The sequence below is a fragment of the Carassius auratus genome, chromosome 32 (assembly GCF_003368295.1).
Source record: "Carassius auratus strain Wakin chromosome 32, ASM336829v1, whole genome shotgun sequence".
NCBI lineage: Eukaryota > Metazoa > Chordata > Actinopteri > Cypriniformes > Cyprinidae > Carassius > Carassius auratus.
In genome coordinates, this window is record NC_039274.1 from 30,916,409 (window position 1) to 30,937,180 (window position 20,772).

The following is a 20,772-nucleotide window of genomic DNA, read 5'->3' on the forward strand; positions in this document are numbered from 1 at the left end:
GTCAGAAAACTCCAGGATCTCAATCCCATAGAGAACCTGTGGTCATTTCTCGAAAGGCGAGTGGACAAGCAGAAGCCCACAAATTGCAATCAACTCTGAGAACTAATAAAGCAAGAATGGATCGTCTTCAGTCAGGATTTGGCCCATGAATCTAATATCCAGCATACCAGAGCGAATTACAGAGATTATGAAGAACAAGGGTCAACACTAAATATTGATTTATTATATATTTTTTTGTCAATAAAAGCCTTTGAAACTTCTAATATGCATGGTGTTTCAGTACACCATAGAAAAGTGGAAATATTATTTACAAATACTGAGGCAGCAAACTTTGCAAAACACTAAATTTATGTCACTGCCCCAACTTTTGGCCCAAACTGTGGGTTGCCTCTTCTAACTATTTGATAAGGGGTTTTCAAGTATTTTATATTTGTCCAAAATGAAGGACACTGTGATATTTATAATTGTTGACATTATTTTATTTATATTTTTTTATCATCCACATGTTGCAGTGCAATATTAAACAGCATAATTGTGTAGCTATTTCAGTAATGTGTATTATTTTTAGAAGCCATTTCTGTTAATCCACGACAAACTGACCTTCAGTGCTGTGTGAAACTTTATAGGAAGACAACACCTATCAAATCTATGATGTATGAATTATTAAGCAAGTCACTTAAGTTATTTATGAGCCTTTAAAATGTTTTTGTTTTGACGCCCTTGATTTTTTTTTAAAGGCTAAATATAGGCTAATGCATAATATATATATAAAAATTTTAATTAAAAATCATTATGTTTTCAGTAGCTTCTTCATAATATTCAAGTGTGTATCGTGTGTGTGTGTGTACGTGTATTGCATGACACAAAGAAACCGCTCTCGTTACTTTATGCTGCCGTCTAGTGGCACAAGACTAAAGAGCAAAATTTACTAAAATTAACATGGCCCTGAGAGATCTGAGGGATATACTAGAGTGATCCATACTTACTTAATCTAGCATTTTTTACATAAATTAAATCTCATACATTTAGATTTACTGTACTATGTAGATTTGTACAGTCTGGTATTAGCTAATAATGTACACGCTTTAATTCTTTAAACAAAAGCATATATATATTTCAGATTCATGATTATATAAAATAAGTTATTTGTATTAAATATTTAGGTTTAATAAGTTTAAACTTTAATAAGTTCCTCAGCCTGCTTCTCTGCTGCTTTCTGCTTCTGCTCCATCATTTCCAGCAGCTCATCCCGACATCTCTCAATGGAGCGGATCAGATCAGTGAACAGCTCAACATTGTCTGCTGTCTCTTTTTCAATGTTTTTCTGATTAATCAGATTCATGAAAAAAAATAAAAAATTTAAAATCCAAGCATCTGGTAAATCAAATTTATATATAAATTCAATTTAAATAAACTTGAATATGTAAACTTACTCTTCTCAGCTTTACTGAGTGTTGGATTTCTTCAGTCTTCTTCATTTTGTCCTGGATCATTTGCTGCACATCTGTCTGTCTTTATCAGCTGACTCTATGGTCACAGAATAATAATAATAATAATAATTATTATTATTATTATCATTTGCACTGCAGTCTGCACTGCGCTTTACATTACTGTATGATCTCTGTGTTCACCACAATGGCTTTGAGAGTCGGACAGCGTGTGCAGCTTCCTGATGGTTCTCGTGCCCAGGCTGTTCCTGGCTCTCTTTAGGCTGCTTTCACCCAGCACAAAGGCCCCAAAACATCTCCCTCCAGTCAGAAACCCACTGCTTACTCTCTCTGCAGTTAAACTGGCTGAGAAGATACGCAAAAAGAGAGATTTCAATTTGTAGGGGAGAGCAGGGGCGAAAGTACCATTTTTCAGAAAAACTTCATTTTAAAAGATAATTTTGTATACAGAGATAAATTTCTGCTGTATATTCTCTTAAAGCTTCTGCTAAGAAAATATAGTCAGTTCATTGCAATGTTCAAAACAACAGGCCTAGTGATGAGTTATTGACTGTATTTGTTTTATGGACTAGTATATCATCTAACCTACACTGACAATATAAAGGTAAAATAGTAAAACGATAACTAAAATATTTCAAGTCCACGTATTTATGCATTAGACTCTTTTTAGATCTGGGACTCATTCTTGACTCTACCTGACGAAGGTGGCAAGTGCAGTTCCTTAAGTTGTCATTCCAAGTCATTTATTAAAGGCCTAAAGTTTACATTCTTTACTTGCATTCAACAAATGATTATAGCAACCATTAGTGCTTATGACAGCAACAATTGTACAAGCAGAGATTTAGAGTGTGTTTTGTTGAGCTAATGGCAGTTGGGAGCTTGGCTGTGATGCTCTACCTGGAGAAGGCTTTTGGAGGCTGGGTCGATCCTGAAGTGGTTTAACCGCTGGATCTAGGCATGATCTGCTTTGCACATGTTATTTAAAGTAACCGACCGTTCACCAAAAAATCTAAATTCTCTCTTCATGTGCTTCATGTCATTCCAAACCTTTAGTACTTTCTTCTGTGAAACACAAAAGATGATCTTTTGAAGAATGTTGTGAACCCAACAGTTTTGTTCCCCACTGAGTAAATAAATCATGACAGAATTCTTGGGGTAAATAAGTGGTTAGAAATATAGTCTTTTTAGTCAGTATTTAGACATGATTTCCAAGAATAATAATATTAGCAGATCTAAACACGTAGATTTATTAACAAATATGAACATTAGGAAAATGCTTAAGGGTTTTTCTAGCTAGTCATTTTTTTCATCCTACCAGATTACAGCCAAATGAAACTGAAACTGTAACAGGTGTGCGGAGTGGTGTCTGTAAAGTATTCTTACTGAAAAAGTCTCATTAAGAGTAGTTTAAGGGAGAAGATTAAACATATTTTCACTTAATTCAAACAATACATAGCTGTACATATTGAACTGAATATAAAACCATCAAATACCTTTAAGATAAGGCATATATTTACTGAATCTTGAAAACAATTTTTAAATTCCGGATGAAAATACCCTTAACCTCTTAAATGCCTTTTTTTTCGCGGTTTCTTTTTTCTCTGTCACATATCTTAGTAATACTCATAACTTATATATCATTAGAAAACTTAAAACCCCAAAATCCTGTGAAAACCATTTTAAAATCGGACATTGCGTCACCACGGAAATGGTCCTTTAATATCTTTTGTCAGTCTCCGTCCCCTTAGTGGGTGGAGTCAGGCGTCATATTTAAAAATCTATTATGGTCTTTTAGAATCAAAACGTTTTATAATCTTGACAAACGACATATCGTCGAAAAGGTATGAGTCTCAAAATTCCGTTTTCTGTGGTTATTTTGTGATAGAAGTAATATTGACAGAGATATTTAGACATTTGTGACAGAAAAATGCATTAAAAAACAATGGAGTTTTGATGGCACCTTGTGGCTGTTTGTGGTATAACGCCCTAAATAAAATCTCTCAGGAACCTTTTTTTTCATTTTTTATATCAACTTCAAATTTGGAACATACCTTTTGATATAAGGCTTTCTTTTTATAGTAATTTTGGATTCAAAATTATTTTGAAAAATATAGATTTTATATAAAAGAAAATAAAAATGGTACAATGCATTTTCTTAACAGTAAATTTCAACTTTAACTTTTTGATACTTTAATATTTTGAAATGATTACGCTTCTGCAACAATCTACAGATTGTCTTCTGAAAAAAAATTGAATGAATTATAACAATTTATGTTTGAATAGTGCACATCTATATTCAAAAATGAGGGGAAATCTTAAACCTTAAAGGGTTAAATTAAAATTTAATTAAACTTCCGATCACTTGCATTGTACCACTTTTGCACAAAGATAAAATGTAAAAACAGCAACTAGCAACAACTAGTAGGTTATGAGAAAGGCAGAGATCCACTTGTGACTGTGGTTGTGAAACATAATATAATTTACACTCAGGCTTCAGCAAACAATTCATTCAAATCTGGACATGTTTTCATTTATTTCCTCCTTTTAAAAAAAAAAAAACCTTCTTGAAAAGTACTAAACAGAAAATAACCTGTTTTACACTTTGTTTATTGTTTTTATCTTTTTTTTCTGTCCAAGGAGGAACTTGAAAAAATCTTTAAACATTCCCAGTGTGAAAGCACATGGACAGACTTTGATTCATTCGTAGGACACTATAATAGTATGTTTGTACCCTTTTCTAAGATTTCTCTTAATAACGTGTCAATCAAAATTAGGTTAAGACACAAACCACCTTTCGCCTCATTTCCCAGACACTAAGAAATCTGAAACGGGCCTAAAAACGAGAGACGATACAAACATTAACAAAAAGATAAAGAAACAGCTGTCTTATAAGAGGTCCCTGTCTTTGGCAATGCAGGAACAGCGATAGGACACAAGGTCAGCCAAACAGGAAGTCCTTTTCAACTGTCTGAAACCAACATCCAGAAATTCACTAGCACATATTCCCAATACACCTCAGAATTTGGCCCATAAATATGTACATTCCAGCGCATGTACAATAAATTTTATCTTAAAGCACTCCTCGGGGGGCACTGAAAGGGGTGTGTGAATGTACACAAATGTAAACGCACTGAGCAAGTGTGTGTGTGTGTGTGTTTGTTAACCCAGTCCTCCTCAGGAGACGTTGGTTATGGGTTTGTATTTCTTGAGGCGTGTCCATTGCCCAGTAGAGTAGTTCATCTCAAACACTGTGTCCACCAGCATGGTGGTGCTGCCGGTCCCGTCTGCTTTAGGCAATACTTCTGTGTGCTCGCTCAGTTTGATCTGAATGATGTCACCCTGCTCTGGACAAGGGTTTTCTTTGGGGAGGATGGGACAGACAAACATTTAGATAATAGAGGAGCAGTAAGATAAATAAAATCTGAACAAACCCAGAATACCTCGAGATCCTGCCATGAAGCCAAGGATGAGGGCTTTCTCGGGCCGTGTAACTTTGTTTGCAGTCTTGAACATTTCCTGCGCAGCATACATCTGTTCTCTCTGTGGGGAATCGAACATGCAAGATAAAAATAAAACTTTCCAAAATTAATAATTCAGCAAGGATGCATTAAAGCTGCAGTATTTTTTACATATTTGTTAAACCTGTCATTATGTCCTGACAGTAGAATATGAGACAGATAATCTGTGAAAAAAATCAAGCTCCTCTGGCTCCTCCCAGTGGTCCTATTGCCATTTGCATATACATCGCTCCCAGTAAGAAACAACCAATCAGAGCTGCGGTCCGTAACTTTGTTTGTGTTCAAAATGTAGAAAAATGTATATAATAAACGAGTACACCATGAATCAATTTTCCAAACCGTGTTTTTGGCTTGTCCTGAATCACTAGGGTGCACCTATAATAAGTGTTTATATTCGGACTATTTTAGATTGCTTCGGGGGCACCGCAGCAGAGTAACCCAGTACCTTTGTGATTCTTCATAGACATAAACAGAGAGAAGTAGTTCCGGCTACGATGTTCTTCCGCAAGACGCAAGCAGTTCTGTTTATTAACCGCTAGAGCGTCAAAAGTTCCCTTCTGCAGCTTTAAAGTGATCACAAAGACATTTCTAATAGTATAAAATAATTATATTCTATTCTAGGGCAAAAAAAGAAAAGAAAAAGAAAGTGACCGCAGACCTTCTACAATTCTAGAATTTTCTCAGTTGAAACCTTTTTAAAAATGCCTCTTAAACAAATTTTCTAAATAATTTTTTTTTGTAAAATTTAAAGTAGATCATTATCATATCCATGAATCAGCGTGGTTTTTACCGTGAGCGACAGGTTCTTTTTCGGTTGGGTTTGTGGGGGTGCTGGCGTGGGAGCAGGCTGGGCTGCAGTTGTGGGCGGCTGTGTGGGCATGTCTGGCTGTGCTGCTGTGGCGGCGGGGGGCGGGGCATTGTTGGTGGGCGTGCTGGTTGGTGTGGTGGGTGATGTGGGGGCCGTGGGACTGGCAGTGCTGGCATTATACATGGGCGGCCGCTGTTTAAACTGGCCGGGTAACGAAGCAGACGCGGCAGGGGTAGACGACTCCTCTGACTGCCGGTTTGTAGCTTCACGTCCTGATCCACCTGCATTCCCTGAATAGTAAGGCAAAAAATTAGGGATGAGAAGGCTTTAAGCTCATACTTGGCTTCTTGTTAATGACGGACTATCCCTTGTGTCTACTTAATACATTTTCTACTCTAGCTAATTTATTTTCATGCATCGCATCCTGCATCTTTTAATGGCTCACCTGGCTGTGTCTCTGAGCTTGGAATATAAGACGAGGAAGGAACCATACTGGGGGTGGCTGGAAGGTAGCTGGTTGATGGCAGGGCACTCTCGTTGTTTAGAGCCCCGAGTTTCTGTTGAAAGGAGAGGAGAAACACATTTGAGTTTTGTTCTGACCCCCATTCAAAGCATCCATCAAATGCTGATAAGATTTCCAAAACTACCTGTGTAGACACCAGGCCAGCTGCGTAGTCTGGTGTTGTGTTCTCCACCACTGCCTCTTCTTTGGCCGCCTTTTCACCAGCTTCTGTGTCTGAACAAGACAAAAAAAAACCATTTTAACTACAAATGTACAGCACAGAGGGACGTGGACTGGTCTTTAAGTCAGTCAGTTCAGAGGTGCTGGGTCCATGTCACTAAATAAACTTCTTGAACTTACCCAAAGTCTTTCTTCTCTTCTTAGCTTCTCGGCCAGCTCCTACCATATCCAACTCCGATATATCCAACAACTGCAAGAAAACACTCAATCACATAACCTGACAATATAAAGCACAGAAATGACATCCATAGTAAGAATGTTAAATGATTCATAAATCCAGGTGTCGTCTGCAAAGAAAACCATTTACTCTTCAGCATAAAGTAAAGAGAAATGCCTATTGGATATACCCATGTCATCATGACTTCATAACTGGTCATTGCTGGACAGTTACCTTGACTCCCCTTTCCTTGCGCAAGGGTGTGCGGGCCGGGGCGATGGGGGTTCTGTTACTGGGAGGGCTGAACATGCTTGGGGTGGTAGGGCTGCGAAATGGTGCTTTGGGAATGCCCTTCAGAGGTGCTGAGAGAAGACAGACAATCATTATTATCAATCTTGTGTGTTGTTAAGAGAACATATGAGTATACACTGCCATTAAAAAGATTGGGTTCAGTAAGATTTTGTATTTTATGCTCTTATGCACTCCACAGTAATACAGTGAATTTTTATTAAATCTTAAAATAGCTGTTAAAATCGATGTTTCCATTTTAATAAATTTTAAAATGTAATTTGTTACGGTGATGCAAAGATTCATATTTATAACCATTACTCAAGTCTTCAGTGTCACATGATCCTTCAGAAATCATTTTAATATGCTTAAGAAACATTTCTTCATATCATCAATGTTGAAAACAGTTGTTTGAGTGCTGCTTAATATTTTTGTGGAAACGGCGATACATTTTTTTTTCAAGATTGTTTGATAAACAGATTTATTTATGACTTAACGCCATGTCAGCAGCAATGTCTATATTCATGGCAAAAAAAACAGTCAATCCACTCAATATCCTTTCAATATAACGTTTACAATAATTCAACAATTTTGTCTTTAAGTCAACATACAAAAATTAACAATATAAACTCTTTGATGGATAGAAGTTCAATACAACAGGATTTATTTGAAATATTTTGTAACATTATAAATGTTACTGTTACGTTTGGTTATGTGTTCTTGGTGAATAAATGTTTTTGAATGTAAAAAACATTTTGAATTAAAAATTTTTTTTACAACTTTTGACCACACACTTTAGTGTAAGACACTTTTCCCTCATGTAAAAACATATTAATTTTAGCCAACTAGTTCCCAGGTATTTTAGTGGATGCATGAAGTCAGTTCTCCTAAAGTTCATCACTTCAACTATGGACACGACACGTTCCTCTAACATTCAACAAGGAAAAAGATATGGTCTTCACTTTTATCACTATATCTATTGTTGATTCATTTCAAACCTAGGACCTAAGGTTTGATGTCATTGTTAGCTAATACAATAACATTCATACATCTTTGCCATCCAAATCATTTTTGGGGCACCGTGTATAAATATAAATCTTACTTGTGGTGTCAATCTTCTTCACTAGACCTCTTCCTTTGGAGTGGAACGGCACTCCTGCAGTTTTCTTTAACTGCTGGGCGGTCTCTGTGGCTTTAAAACAAATATAATGAATAATACACAGTGACAATAAACATGTCACCACACAAACATTAGGGTAAACTCCTATTTAAAAATTATGTGAATAACTCCACACTGAGAAATGAAAACAGTTGCTCTGGCACAATTAATTCATGAACAAACTTACATTTCTGGAGCAGCTCAGCTCTAAGCGTAGCACTCTTGGGTTTCCTCTTGAGCTGGAAGTGCTTGATGGGGGGCGTGAGCGGCCCCACCAGCGTGGTCAAAGCACTCTTGTTCAGATACTGACACTCCAGAGGCAACATGGACGTCGCTTCACATTCATTTACTGAACAGAGGTGCAAACATCAACAGTAAGTCTCAGCAGATCATTCTTACCAAAGTGTATATGCACTTGCAAGCAACAGTTTAGAGAGAATACCCATAACAAGCTAAGCTAGCTATCGAAAGCCAACAAGAACCCAAAGAAAAAATCCCAGACAACCACAACAATTGAAGAAATGTCACTTGGTCATGATTATATTAATACAGAGTAACAATAATGGGCAATGATCGATCATGAAAACACTTATTTTAAGATATATATATATATATATATATATATATATATATATATATATATATATATATATATATATATCTATATAGATATATATATATATATATATATAGATATATATATATAGAGAGAGAGAGAGAGAGAGAGAGAGATTAAATATGTGGAACCACATATATTATTTAAATATTGCAGTTTTAATATTGCTATTGGACAGCACTAGTTAATTAATTAAGTACATGGTGACTTTTAGTCCAGGGCAGAAATATAATGCTCAAAACTGTTAACTTAATTTTTAACATGACACACTGACCCAAAAAAGTCACGCAATGCACCCATCGATGTCTATCTGACACACATATACAAAGAACAAAAATGAGCTGTCAAACTGACCCAAATGATCATCCCTAATATGTAGTCAAAATAGTCAAGAATGGAGAAATATCTGGACCTAGGCAACAATGAATCTTTTATGTGATTCTGTTTTTTGTTTTATGTGAAAAGAGTAGCAACCAGAAGACATTAATATTAAAGTGGAAATTATTTGCAACAGCCTTTGACCCTCTTCTAACACCACTATCAGATTTCAGATAGACCTTTCTCGCGCAGCTCTCCGAGTATGTCTTGTACATTAGGGTTCTGCTCCTCCAGGTCCAGGTTTAGTGAGCCGGTCTCTGGAAATGATTTCAGGATGTCGGCCACCATTAACACCCACGGCTCAGAGTCCACAGTGGCCAACTGAATGATCTCTGACAGAGCCTCCTTCATCTGCAATATCAGGGAACAACACACAGAGAGAGAATGACATTTATTTAACCTATTCAGTCTGTAAATGAAACTGCTACCACTGCACTGGAGTGTGCCTGATAATGGAAACAGATGATTCCACCATTGTTTACTTTATTGCTATTATATATTTTCTTCCTTCTTAGTGCCCTGAGGTAAAAATACTGAAAGAATCATGACAGGATTCCAGAGTGGTAGTGAACCAATGAAGTACAACAATGTACCACACTTAAAGGAAAGTTAGGAAACCTCATATTATATATATATATATATATATATATATATATATATATATATATATATATATATATATATAAACAAAACAATAAATCCAATACAATTTAGTAAGTTTTAGCAAGCAAATGTTTTTCCACAAGTTATATGGCTGTGAAAAAGAAGCTTGCCTTATCACTTTATCACTTATCACATTTGCCCATAAAATAATTAATTAGACTAATTACTTAAACTAAAAATTACTAAAAACAATATGACATCAGACAGTATTTTCAAATCTATCTTTACAAACACAGCATACATGATTTCCCACTTTTTGTATTTTGTCTAAGAAAAAATAATAAAAAAAGCTTTATACAGGCAATTCTTCCAAGTGTTTTTCCCACAACGTATATGAACGTGTTTTTGTGCAAGTAAAGATGGATTTGATTCCTCAGAAAGTGATCAAAACAAATAAATCAACATAATCATACGATTACATACTTATTTTACGGTATTTATTTATTATGTTTATTTTGTATGACTTATTTATATTCAGATTTTGGACATCTAATTAGTTTGGTCATTGCTTAGCATCTATTTTAATACTACTTTAATGTTATGGCAATGTTGTAAATTGATTTTCTTGTCATTTCTTATAATTATTCGCCCATACTGTGTGCAAAACAATCATAATAGCCAATAAATCAATTCAAATTGTAAGAGAACATGGAGTAGAGAACTTTCTCACAGCAAAACCACAGTTTCCGCGAAAAAACGTAAATATTGTATATTTTTAATGGCAGTAGTAGTTAATACAGTTATCACAGTTTTACAGTACTTACAGCGACTGGACTAACTTTAGAAATTTTAGCGTAAACTATAGTCAACATTTTATAAGGAGGGCGTCCAAACATAGAAATAAACTCGGCAATAACACTCCGAAAGTTGACAGCATGTTTACATAAAGGAGGCTAGCAAGCTGAAGCCCAGAGTCTGAAGACAGACAGACAGACAAACAGCAGCCTGATCTGAGCTCTGCTGGAGACTGACATGATCCACACAGCAGCTGCAGACTCTCACGGTGGAAGCATGTTATTACACATGCGTGTCAGCAAAATATTACTACTAATAAACAACACGCCACCCCAATAACGCACGCCACGCTCGGAAGTCAAGACAGTTTGTGTGTACAGTAACAGGAGCGAGTCCTGCAGTCGCACCTCGTCCACGGTCCTGCGCGGGAGGTGCAGCATCCCCAGCAAGAGCTTCAGCTTCACCGGGGGCGACAGACTGGAGAAACACAGCCGTATGTTGTCGATGACCGACACGGTGAGCAGAGAAGCGATGCTCGAAGGTGTCCACAGCTCGTCTGTCGAGCCCAGTTTGTTGTGGAGCCACAGGCCGGTGTCGCTCTCCCTCATCGACGCCATCTTGGAAAAAGACGAAAAATGCGATCGGGCATTTTAACAGGCTACCTAAGAAAACAGAGGCGCGCTAGGACCCGAGCGACAACAACCAGAGAGAGAAACTTTTAGAAAAAAGACTGTTAAACAAAAACATTAAGTCCGCATGCTATCTGAGTTTCAAAAAATGTGTGGAATAGTTTTGTTTTCTATTTATCTCCTTGTTTTTTTTTTATGTATTTGGTTTTGGCGCTGTGTTAAGTTTGATAATGTATAAATACTTAGCTATTTATCCCTTTGCATGTGTTATGTTTGCAACACGCTTTTGTTTACAGTCATTGATTAATAATAATACAAATATTATAGTGTCCGTCTGTATATATTATTCAATAAACAGCCAATAAATAAATATAAAGAGGTATTGCACGTTGAACATCCATTTACAAATATTACTAAGCCTCAGTAGCAAATACACTTCGACTTTGTACAATCCTTTACAGCCACCTAGAGGACTAAACACCCCCCTTATTACATCCCTTTCCCTCGGATAGATAGAAACAGCACACCAAATATCAAAAATATTATTGAAACATCGAATAAAATGCGCTAAAAAGCTGCACAGTTCTCAAGTAGTAACACAAATCAAAACTTATATTATGACATTCAAAACGAGTACGGCTGGTGACCTGCGGCCATAGACATCATATAAGTAGACGGAGAAGGTTTGTGTGTGTGCGTGCCAAATTGTTTTGTCTCATCCTGTCATCTCACTCCCTTGCTCTCTCCCTCTTTGGTGGTTCTGCATTTTGCATGATTTTTTTTTAAATAATTATAAGAGAGCAGCTGTTTTATAACCTCACAAGTGTGTGTGTGTGTGTGTGTAGACATTGTCGGTGTCAGTGTCACCACTTTATATTTGTGTTGGTTCTGCATTTTGGATGATTTTATTTGACAAATGATAAGAGAACAGTTTTTATAGTCTCAAAAATGTATTCCTCTATATACAGATATCATTCCAATTTTTTTCATACCATTTGGACAAAGGGAAAAAAAAAAATTTATTTGAGCAAAAGTCACTTTGGATCAAAAAGACCCCGAAGACCATCTGAGGGTTAAGGTTGCTTTGTTCATATTTTCTCTGTTCTGTAAAGTATATTTGAGTACTGTGTAAAGCGCTATATAATTATGTATTATTTGTATTATTATTATAAGGTGCTGAGAGCTGCAGAGAGGGTGATCCGCCAAGCTTCAGCAATACGAGCTCCTAAGGTGTCAACAGTCACACACATTGTGCGGGAGGAGATTGGGACAGAGGATGTTTTCCTTCCTGCGGAGCACATTGAGGAGACCCAGTTTGGCACTGACAACCATCATAAACAATAACAATCATAAGTCGTAGCGTTCGATGGGGCGTCTACCTATATATGTCTATGCCTGCGGCAGCCAATCAGAGAGAAAAGCGTAAACTATCCTACGGTGCACCGCGAAGGACAATAGACCTAAAAAACGCGATTGACGCTCCGCAACGAAACTGCGTCCTGAACAGAAGGAGGGCGGTGGTTTGACTAACGGTACAGTCTTTTTTCAGAGACTACACTACAGGTAATGCAAATGCTTTAATTAGCTTTAATAATACGCTGTACACGAGTGGTATGTGTGTTTTTTGGTGGCAATATTTGAAAATTAATATTTATTAGCTGTATAAAGACAAAGCTAAAAGAAAGCAAAATTATGCTCGACAGCCTCTTTTGTTGGTCTGTCTTTTATACGGTATCTCTCAATTGCTTATTTTTTGGGCAAAAAAGCGTGTGCTAAAGATTAAATATTACAGCATTTTGTCCATTCCCCCAAAGCTTTCTGTCTGTGTTGTGATGTCGGCGATGCAGCGGGACAGAATGAGGCCAAGCGGAGCTCTAGCCACGGCGACGCTGCTGCTGCTGATCCTGATCCAGATCCTCTGTTTCAAACCAGTTCATGCCGACGAATCAGGCACGGCCATTCCCGCTGAGAGTAAGACTCTGTGTGCTTTTATAAACATGTGGTCAACAAGCATGTAACATTGCATATGTCCTCACAACATGGTGTTTCCTGGGCACTTGCTCAGCCCCAGTGATGAGGGTCAAATGCAGATTTATTTTAATATTATTAAAATACTATTATAGTTTAGAGAAAGCGATAGCGTATTCAGATTTTCGTCAAGTTTACATTTTCGTCAAATTTTTTGCCTTGTTTCAAATAACAAGAACGGTTAAAATATTAATTTTAACTAATGATAACACTGGTAAAACCTACTGGACATTTTTTTTTGTTTAATAGGCCGGCCATGTGTTGATTGTCATGCCTTCGAGTTCATGCAGAGAGCCTTGCAAGACCTGAAGAAAACAGCTTTCAACTTAGATTCACGGGTAAGATCATAAAACAGTACGGTTGAACAGTACAGACAGTTGAGACATTAAGCCATTCAATGCAATCTTTTGCATGGCAGTCAGGCCAAGGACCCCTTGATGGACTAAGAAAAATTTTGATGTGGGATTTACCGTCTTAACATTTTAGCTTTTACATTTCAATTGTATAACTAATTCATTTGAGAGCCAAAAATTATTTTCAGACTCCTTTAGTATTGCTATGGTCCGCTTATGGAATGACAGACACCTGAAGACCTTTGCTTTCATGTATATTCCTGTAAGTTTAGAAATTATGTATTCAAGCTGTTAAAAAGGTTCATGTCTAGTCGATCTGGTCAAATGAAGCATCTTTTAGATATTTTAGACACAGACACCTGAAGGCTTCAATTTTGCTGTGTTATATCTCATGTGTTTTCAGACGGAGAGTTTGGTGCTGAAGGCCGAGAGGAGGGCACTGTGTGACTGCATGCCTGCCAGCAGCCTGCGCTAAAAAAACAGCTGTAAACACTGCTCTATAGGATACTACCTGCTCTCTCAGTCATACACACTCTTTTACTCTCTCTCAAACACGTTTCCTGTCACGTGTTACATGAGACGATTTATCTTTCATTGTAATATGTGAATAGAGCATCATAAATACACATTCCTGACTAAACTCACAACACAACATTCCACAGTTTTGTCAATTTTGAGAGGCACATAAATATTAGGGAAGCAGCTAATGTACTTTACTTTTCATTAGTGTGTATGAAGACAAGGGTACATGTTTCCTCTCCACGCACAATGCACTGCAAAATATACTGCAAACCTTAAACACATTATTTATAATTATTTGCACAGCACACTATGTTTTTTTCAGATGTTTAACTGCTTTTTATATTTGTGTTCTAGAAATGTATGATTAACAGTCACAATAGTCAAGCAAGATTTTAATTTAAATTTATTAAATATCAGAATTTAAATGTATACCTTCAGGCGTTGTCTTAGAGAGTTTGCTGTAAGATTATTAGATGATAGATATATGACTAGAAAAGAACCTGCATGTTAAGTGCTTGACTAGAATTTTATATGAGATTTCTGAAGGAAGAACAAGAAGGGATGGTTTCCCATAGAGATTACTTTGGTACTAAGATGTAAGTTCACAGCTATAACAATGTCTTTTTGTGTTTAGAGAACGTGCATTAAAAATATGTGAGGTTGTATTTCATGTTATAAATGATTTATTTCATAGGTTTTACTAGACCCTTGTATTTTTATCTTAACCTCCATTAAAATGTGTAATTAACCAAAAATCTCTGAATATGTGATAACTTTCCAGATTAACAGAAATAAGCAGCTGCAGTAAGCTATTCTGAAGTGGTTTTATTTTTATTTTGTATCTGAATCCCCCTATACCAGCTGTTAAAAAACGTCAACATCCAGCTGTTTGCAGCTGTCTTGCCCCGCACGCGCTCTTGTCTGTGGCGCATGAAATGACCAGATGGTGGCGCAAGGAGACAACGGTTCCCTACTACTGTCGCATCGATGCAGCACTCCCCGTTGGGGTGTGAAAAACAGCTCTGCAGAGCAAGCAACTTCAAGGAAAAAAAATACATACGTTAACAGTAAACACGAGAATTCAGAGAATGGCTCTGCCCCCGCAGTTATGTGGCACACTCTTCATTTAAATTAGGGTAAAAGAAAGCTTTAAGTAAAAATGATTAAATTAACGGTTGAAGTGAAAAAAAAAAGTTGCTCTCCTACAAGAAAACAACAAGCAGAGCACGTTTAGTCATCTGCCATAAATCATTGTGTTGCAATCAAAGCGGAAAAAAAATAATAATATATATATATATACACTTTTGGAAAGACAAATATTTATCATATTTGAATATATAAAAAAAAAAGAAGAAATTAACAATGATTTTGTGTTTTACTTAAATTTTAATGTGTGGTAAAAGATCAAACACTAGATCAAAATAATCTTTTTACATTTATGCATTTAGTACATGCTTTCATCCAAAGTAATAAAAAAAAAAAAAAACAGGAACAAAACCAAGTTAATCAAAAATCTAATAATATTAATTCATACAATTCCAGGTTTATTACACAACTAGATTAGGTAGCAAGCTAAGGTGAAATACAGAGAAGACTGGTTATCTGTTGATCAATCAGGCCAAAATAAACCTAAGTTTCAGCCTTTGTTATGATAAATGAGCTCGGACTATAGAGGAGGCAGAAACTAGTCTTGGGTCAAAGTTATAATTAAACTTTAGCTTCACTCATACTGTCCAGCAAACAAGCAATGATACCTTTAAAAATCAGTTAATGCTAATTAAGACGACTTTGGAGTCCTAAACAAACAACTCGAGTTAGAAAGACACATATAAAATGAAAATAAATGGCAATACTGATCTCAAACCAGCCACCGAGGCCTTGAGAGGCTCATGAATATTTAAAGATGATAATCTATTAATTATGCATGTATATTTTTTGCAGAAGCCTTAAATTAATTACTCATTAGGCGGCTGAAGTATGAATAGGTCAGAATATGGCCATTTCTGATAAAGCTATATTCACTTTCCCCCATTCTGGAAGAGGGAGAACAAGAATATATACACCATTCTGATGTAAAGAGTTGAGCAGAGGTTCTGCAGAGGAAATGATGGATTGTATGAAGAAAAAAGACCTGCCCAGTACACACATTGTAAACTTGTGTGTGTGTGTGTGTGTGTGTTTGTGGTACTTAATTGACGATATGCTGAGGTGACGCCCTGTTGTGTCTGCTGACAGCCCCTGCTGATTTTGAAAAAATACAAGCAGGTTTGCTGGCTGTTTTTTCAAGGAGAACAAACCTCAAGCCTCCCTCCCAGACCTCTGTCTGTCTGTCTGTCTGTCTGTCTCCTCCAGGATGGAGAATCCAGTTTGTTCCTGTTTCCATCTCTCCTCCTCATGCAATCCCTCTGAGTCTCACTCTTAATCGCTCTCTCTCTCTCTCTCTCTCTCTCTGTCTGTCATTCTGCTCCCTTTATCTGACCCTGTGTCCTGATGCTGACAACAGTGTCTGGGTGGTTGATGCCCCTGGCACTAGGCATGAGTCCCAGAGGAAAATTGGCACAGTGTGTGGACAGTGGGCATTCTGGGACACACCCACATGTGGATGGATTATTTTTAGAATCAGAAATCCTGGAACAAAATCACAGACACAGAGTGAGAGACTGATTAAAATTCATATCGCTCAAAGCACTAGTTCAGATCACCACATTAAAGGGATAGTCCACCATGTTGTTCCAAACCTGTATGACTTTCTTCCTTCTGCTGAATTACAATAAAAAATAAATAAAATGTGATAGCAGAATTTTCTTTTTTTGTGTGCCTTTAACATTATTTTTAGATACAAATCTGTCTGTCAAAAGAACAGCCATATTATTCCATTCTATATTTCAATATATTCATTATTTCATTATTATGACCATTATTTAGAAAGCAGAAAATTTTTTATTTTATTATTATATATTTTTATCATTACATGTTTTATGATATTTTTATGATATTTTTACAGTATTTTTCTCTGAACTACTTTGTGCCTCCAGTTTGACACATCTGCTTTTTGTTGGTTCCTGTATGATAAACCGCTTGTGCTTGTGTCATCACTTTAAGATGCTTTTAATAAAAGTTAACCACTGATTTCTAGTTGTGTCCTCTTTTCAAAAGCCGTACAAAGTATTTTGGCTTTTACAGTGAAACAGCGTCTCCACAACATGTGCCGCCAGCAACAGTGAGTATTAAAGTTACGCCTTCTTTCTTTGCGTGAACATTTGGGAGGTGTTATGCAAATCTTCCCACATTGGGTCATATATGGGGGTGTTTAAATGAGGCGTTTTAGGAGAGGAGTGGACGAGCCTAAACTTTCTTTATGGAAATATGATAATACTTTGTAATTATCATTTAAATCTGATTGATTGCTAAATTGTTTGTCATGAATCAACGTCTCAGAAATTTTTTATGGGGTTTCAAAACAAAAAATATGACTTCCTGTTATGAAACAGGATATTGATTTCATACATGTCCACTGTAGAGGACATCAGGACTAAAAGCATGTTTGTTATGCATTTTGAGAGACACAACTAATGAATAGGAAAATAAATTACATATCAATATTCTTATGAAATATTAGATATTATTAGGAAAATCTGGCCAATTGTTACTCCCATTATTGCACATCTTGGTAATATGCAAATTAGGTACAGCGTATAGATAACATTGTGTTTAATGGGAAAACCAGTTTATGGAAATCTTAAACACCTATTGCATGAAATAAAATAGTATATCAAATAATATTGTTATATCTTTTATAGCATAGTTGAGAACCATGCTTATACTTATGAAAAAAATCTTGTGAATAAAATATACTTTTTCAAAAATGTTATTTTTCATTTTCTTTTTCTTATGCTAGTCTAAACAATGAAATGACATAAAAGAAAAATTCTAAATTCACAAAGCTTTTTTTTCTGGTTCTCAGGAGGATAATAGAATTATACCGACCCCAGAAAGTGACAAAGTGATATACAGTTCTGACTATCAGCCGTATAGGTCTACACTGCATGTAAATATTGACCAACTATGGAAAACAGGCTGAAATAATGTGAAGACAGCCATTATTGTCTAAACAACCTCCACTCCAGATAGTATTTTTGTGCCTTCTGTGTGTTTATGAAGATCGAGGTTATGAAGACTCATGAAGCTGTTTTGAGCTATCCCACACTATATGAAGCACAATTATTATTTCTTACTTGAAAGAAAGAATGGTACACTAAACCCTGGAGCTCCCATTAACCCATGACTCATTTTTGCAGAAACAAGTTAGGTTGAGCAATGCTAATTCTACACCCTGCAGAAAATTGAAAAGAATTGAAGAACAAATTGAAGAATTGTTACTGATAGACCCACTGACCCACCAGCACAAACCTTGCCAATCCTGGATCACAAACTAACGCACGTGCACAAATGCACGCACACACATCCATTCATGGGCCATCAGTCATTATAACAATCACTGGGGACAAAGCAACAATAGATTATTCACTCATGTATGAGGATAACTCCCTAATATTTGTGTTATTTAAACTTTTACAAGTAATTACACAAATACACACTGACACTTTACAATGAATGTACAATAAATACATTTGTTAATTGTAAACTTTCAAAGAAGGTTTTTTTTATTTTTTTATGAAAGTGCACTAGTGATTTGCCTTTACAATACACAGACTGAGATTAAAAAGAAGTGACTTCAGCTCAGTTCTTTAATGAGGCTCATATGAGATTATGAGTGCTTATTATATGAGAATACCGTTAAGTGAGTCTCAAAGGATCTATATTCCCAGTGTTCAAAGTCACACCCTGAGCAGGTACTATATTAGTGAGAGAGCAACAAATTTATTATACGAAGAAAAAAAAATATTCAATTAAAACCCACAATTCTCCTACACACTAGTGATTCTGATTTCTGAGAAACTCAAAAGTCCAAGGTTATTGCACATTGGAGACCACAATAGGCATATTTTGTGCCATCTGACATTCAGGGTCAACACATTCTTCTGGACAGCTGAGGTCAAAGGTCAAGTTACACAATAAGGACAATGGAAGGAGAGACAAGTGTCTTCATATGCTCTGATTCAAAAGGGACCAACAATTAAACCACTTTTAGGATTAGATATGTTGATTTCTAAATAAATTGGTTGAGTTGATTAATTAAATTGTGATATTTTCTTCTAAATTAGTGAAACCATATGAATGTTATGTAATCATATAAAATATGTAATGTTATATAAAATACACACACATACATACATACATGCATAAATAGGTATTAATTATATTTTTTTCATACCGTGGAGGCCGATTGCTACTGTTAACTGTTTGGTTACCATCATTCTTCAAAATATCTTCTTTTGTGTCCAACAGAAGAAAGAAACAAGAGAGAAGTTGAGTAAATGATGACAATTTTCATTTTTGTATCAAAACTCCTTTAAGTTAATTGATCTCTAACGAATTTTGTAAAATTACTAGTAAATTTTTTTTTACAGAGTACGTTTTCGAACTGACATCATCTTCACAGTAAGTATATGCCGGTAAAACGAAGGCATCACGGAAGAGTGCTGTTCATTGCTCAGGACTCTCTGCATAACGCGCGCATGCACGTGGGCAACAGAGTGTCCGCGTGCACGCAGATGCTGATGCTGAGAAAAGACCGTATCCTCACTACAGCTATAAAACGCGCGCTTTCCGCTTTGTCAACTGTTGACAGAAACGATTTTGTATTACAGTGAATGTAAGATACACCTGCACAAACATAGAAAAAAGACGCCTCTCGTCTTGGGGGGAAGGGGTGGTGATGTGGGGCTTGAGGCGATCCAGTCTAAACTAGTTCTGTACAATACGAATGGAATGCGACCTTATTCAAATCGAGGCGATTTCTTTAAGGCATCAGTTGCTTTGAGTACACCCAAGGCATTTAAACTAGACACTGACGTAATCTGAACATGTAGCAAACAATGATTATTTATTCTTGTGGTAGAAAAAAAAAACCAGATAAATAGAGCACTTCATGTTGTAAATGAGGGAATCCAAAGAAAGTGTTTCATATTCCACATCTCTACTATTTTAAAAACTGAGGAGCACTGAATCTTGATTTCAATATCAGCTTTAATGTGCCATAAACTTGTCATAAATTAAACAAGACAATGTTAAAAGAAAGAATACTTTCGATATTTGTATACTTTTGACAAAGATAATTAAAATGTCTCACATAACTTATATTGGCTACCTAAACAACTTCTAAATGTCTCTCTCGTGCTCATGCACCTTTGGGAAGTAGAAAAAGATAGAAACGGTCCTGAACATTTGTAACAGCTGCTATTAGTGGTCGGTCGCTGATACTTTATTGTGCTTTGGGGCTCAAACACGCGCAAGCCCACAATACACGACCGTAATATGTAAATGAGCGCAAAACACATATGATTGCTTATAATCATTAAGCGCCTTTATAATAAAGTCATCAAGTCGCTTATAAATAGCGTGCATGGCCACGGTGTGAGGATTCACATCCGAAGCGAAACATTGCAGTGCAGTGCAGTAAAAGTGTCACTCACACACTCGTTAAACAAGCAGTCCTGTGCACGTTGATAAAATGCCAGGAGATGAAAGTGAAATGTTGCGCAGCATCGTCGTGACGTTGCTGATACTGCAATCACAAGCGGGGTTGATTCATGGCGACACCTCGC

At 36.3% G+C, this 20,772-nt stretch overlaps 2 protein-coding genes across 3 annotated transcripts; one reads left to right on the plus strand and one right to left on the minus strand.

Moving 5' to 3' along the window:
• Window positions 1-3,904: 3,904 nt before the first annotated feature.
• nelfa (negative elongation factor complex member A) lies at window positions 3,905-11,224 on the minus strand. Its single transcript, XM_026216447.1, has 11 exons — window positions 10,920-11,224; window positions 9,294-9,465; window positions 8,308-8,469; window positions 8,064-8,153; window positions 6,908-7,035; window positions 6,637-6,706; window positions 6,422-6,510; window positions 6,220-6,331; window positions 5,757-6,064; window positions 4,889-4,988; window positions 3,905-4,807 (listed from the first exon to the last, which is right to left on the minus strand). Exons 1-11 carry the CDS (start codon window positions 11,127-11,129, stop codon window positions 4,623-4,625), a joined length of 1,626 nt encoding a protein of 541 aa, XP_026072232.1. The 5' UTR covers window positions 11,130-11,224; the 3' UTR covers window positions 3,905-4,622.
• A 1,323-nt stretch (window positions 11,225-12,547) lies between these two features.
• LOC113052111 (neuropeptide-like protein C4orf48 homolog) lies at window positions 12,548-14,799 on the plus strand. Of its 2 annotated transcripts, none has more exons than XM_026216448.1 (4): window positions 12,548-12,704; window positions 12,956-13,112; window positions 13,419-13,507; window positions 13,926-14,799. In XM_026216448.1, exons 2-4 carry the CDS (start codon window positions 12,974-12,976, stop codon window positions 13,995-13,997), a joined length of 300 nt encoding a protein of 99 aa, XP_026072233.1. In that variant the 5' UTR covers window positions 12,548-12,704; window positions 12,956-12,973; the 3' UTR covers window positions 13,998-14,799. The 2 variants fall into 2 exon arrangements, with proteins under 2 accessions (XP_026072233.1, XP_026072234.1); XM_026216449.1 differs by having other exon boundaries at window positions 12,576-12,704; window positions 12,981-13,112.
• Window positions 14,800-20,772: the final 5,973 nt, after the last annotated feature.

What these genes read in the sequence shown, in the direction of transcription:
- nelfa (XM_026216447.1), bottom strand. Translation starts at nt 11,129, where the DNA reads ATGGCGTCGATGAGGGAGAGCGACACCGGCCTGTGGCTCCACAACAAA. An exon ending in GAAGAAGATTGACACCACAA is followed by an intron (nt 7,036 to 8,063) that starts GTAAGATTTATA and finishes GTCTTCTCTCAG; the next exon opens with CACCTCTGAAGGGCATTCCC. An exon ending in GAAGAGAAGAAAGACTTTGG is followed by an intron (nt 6,511 to 6,636) that starts GTAAGTTCAAGA and finishes TGTCTTGTTCAG; the next exon opens with ACACAGAAGCTGGTGAAAAG.
- LOC113052111 (XM_026216448.1), top strand. Translation starts at nt 12,974, where the DNA reads ATGTCGGCGATGCAGCGGGACAGAATGAGGCCAAGCGGAGCTCTAGCC. An exon ending in CACGGCCATTCCCGCTGAGA is followed by an intron (nt 13,113 to 13,418) that starts GTAAGACTCTGT and finishes TTTGTTTAATAG; the next exon opens with GCCGGCCATGTGTTGATTGT. An exon ending in CTTTCAACTTAGATTCACGG is followed by an intron (nt 13,508 to 13,925) that starts GTAAGATCATAA and finishes ATGTGTTTTCAG; the next exon opens with ACGGAGAGTTTGGTGCTGAA.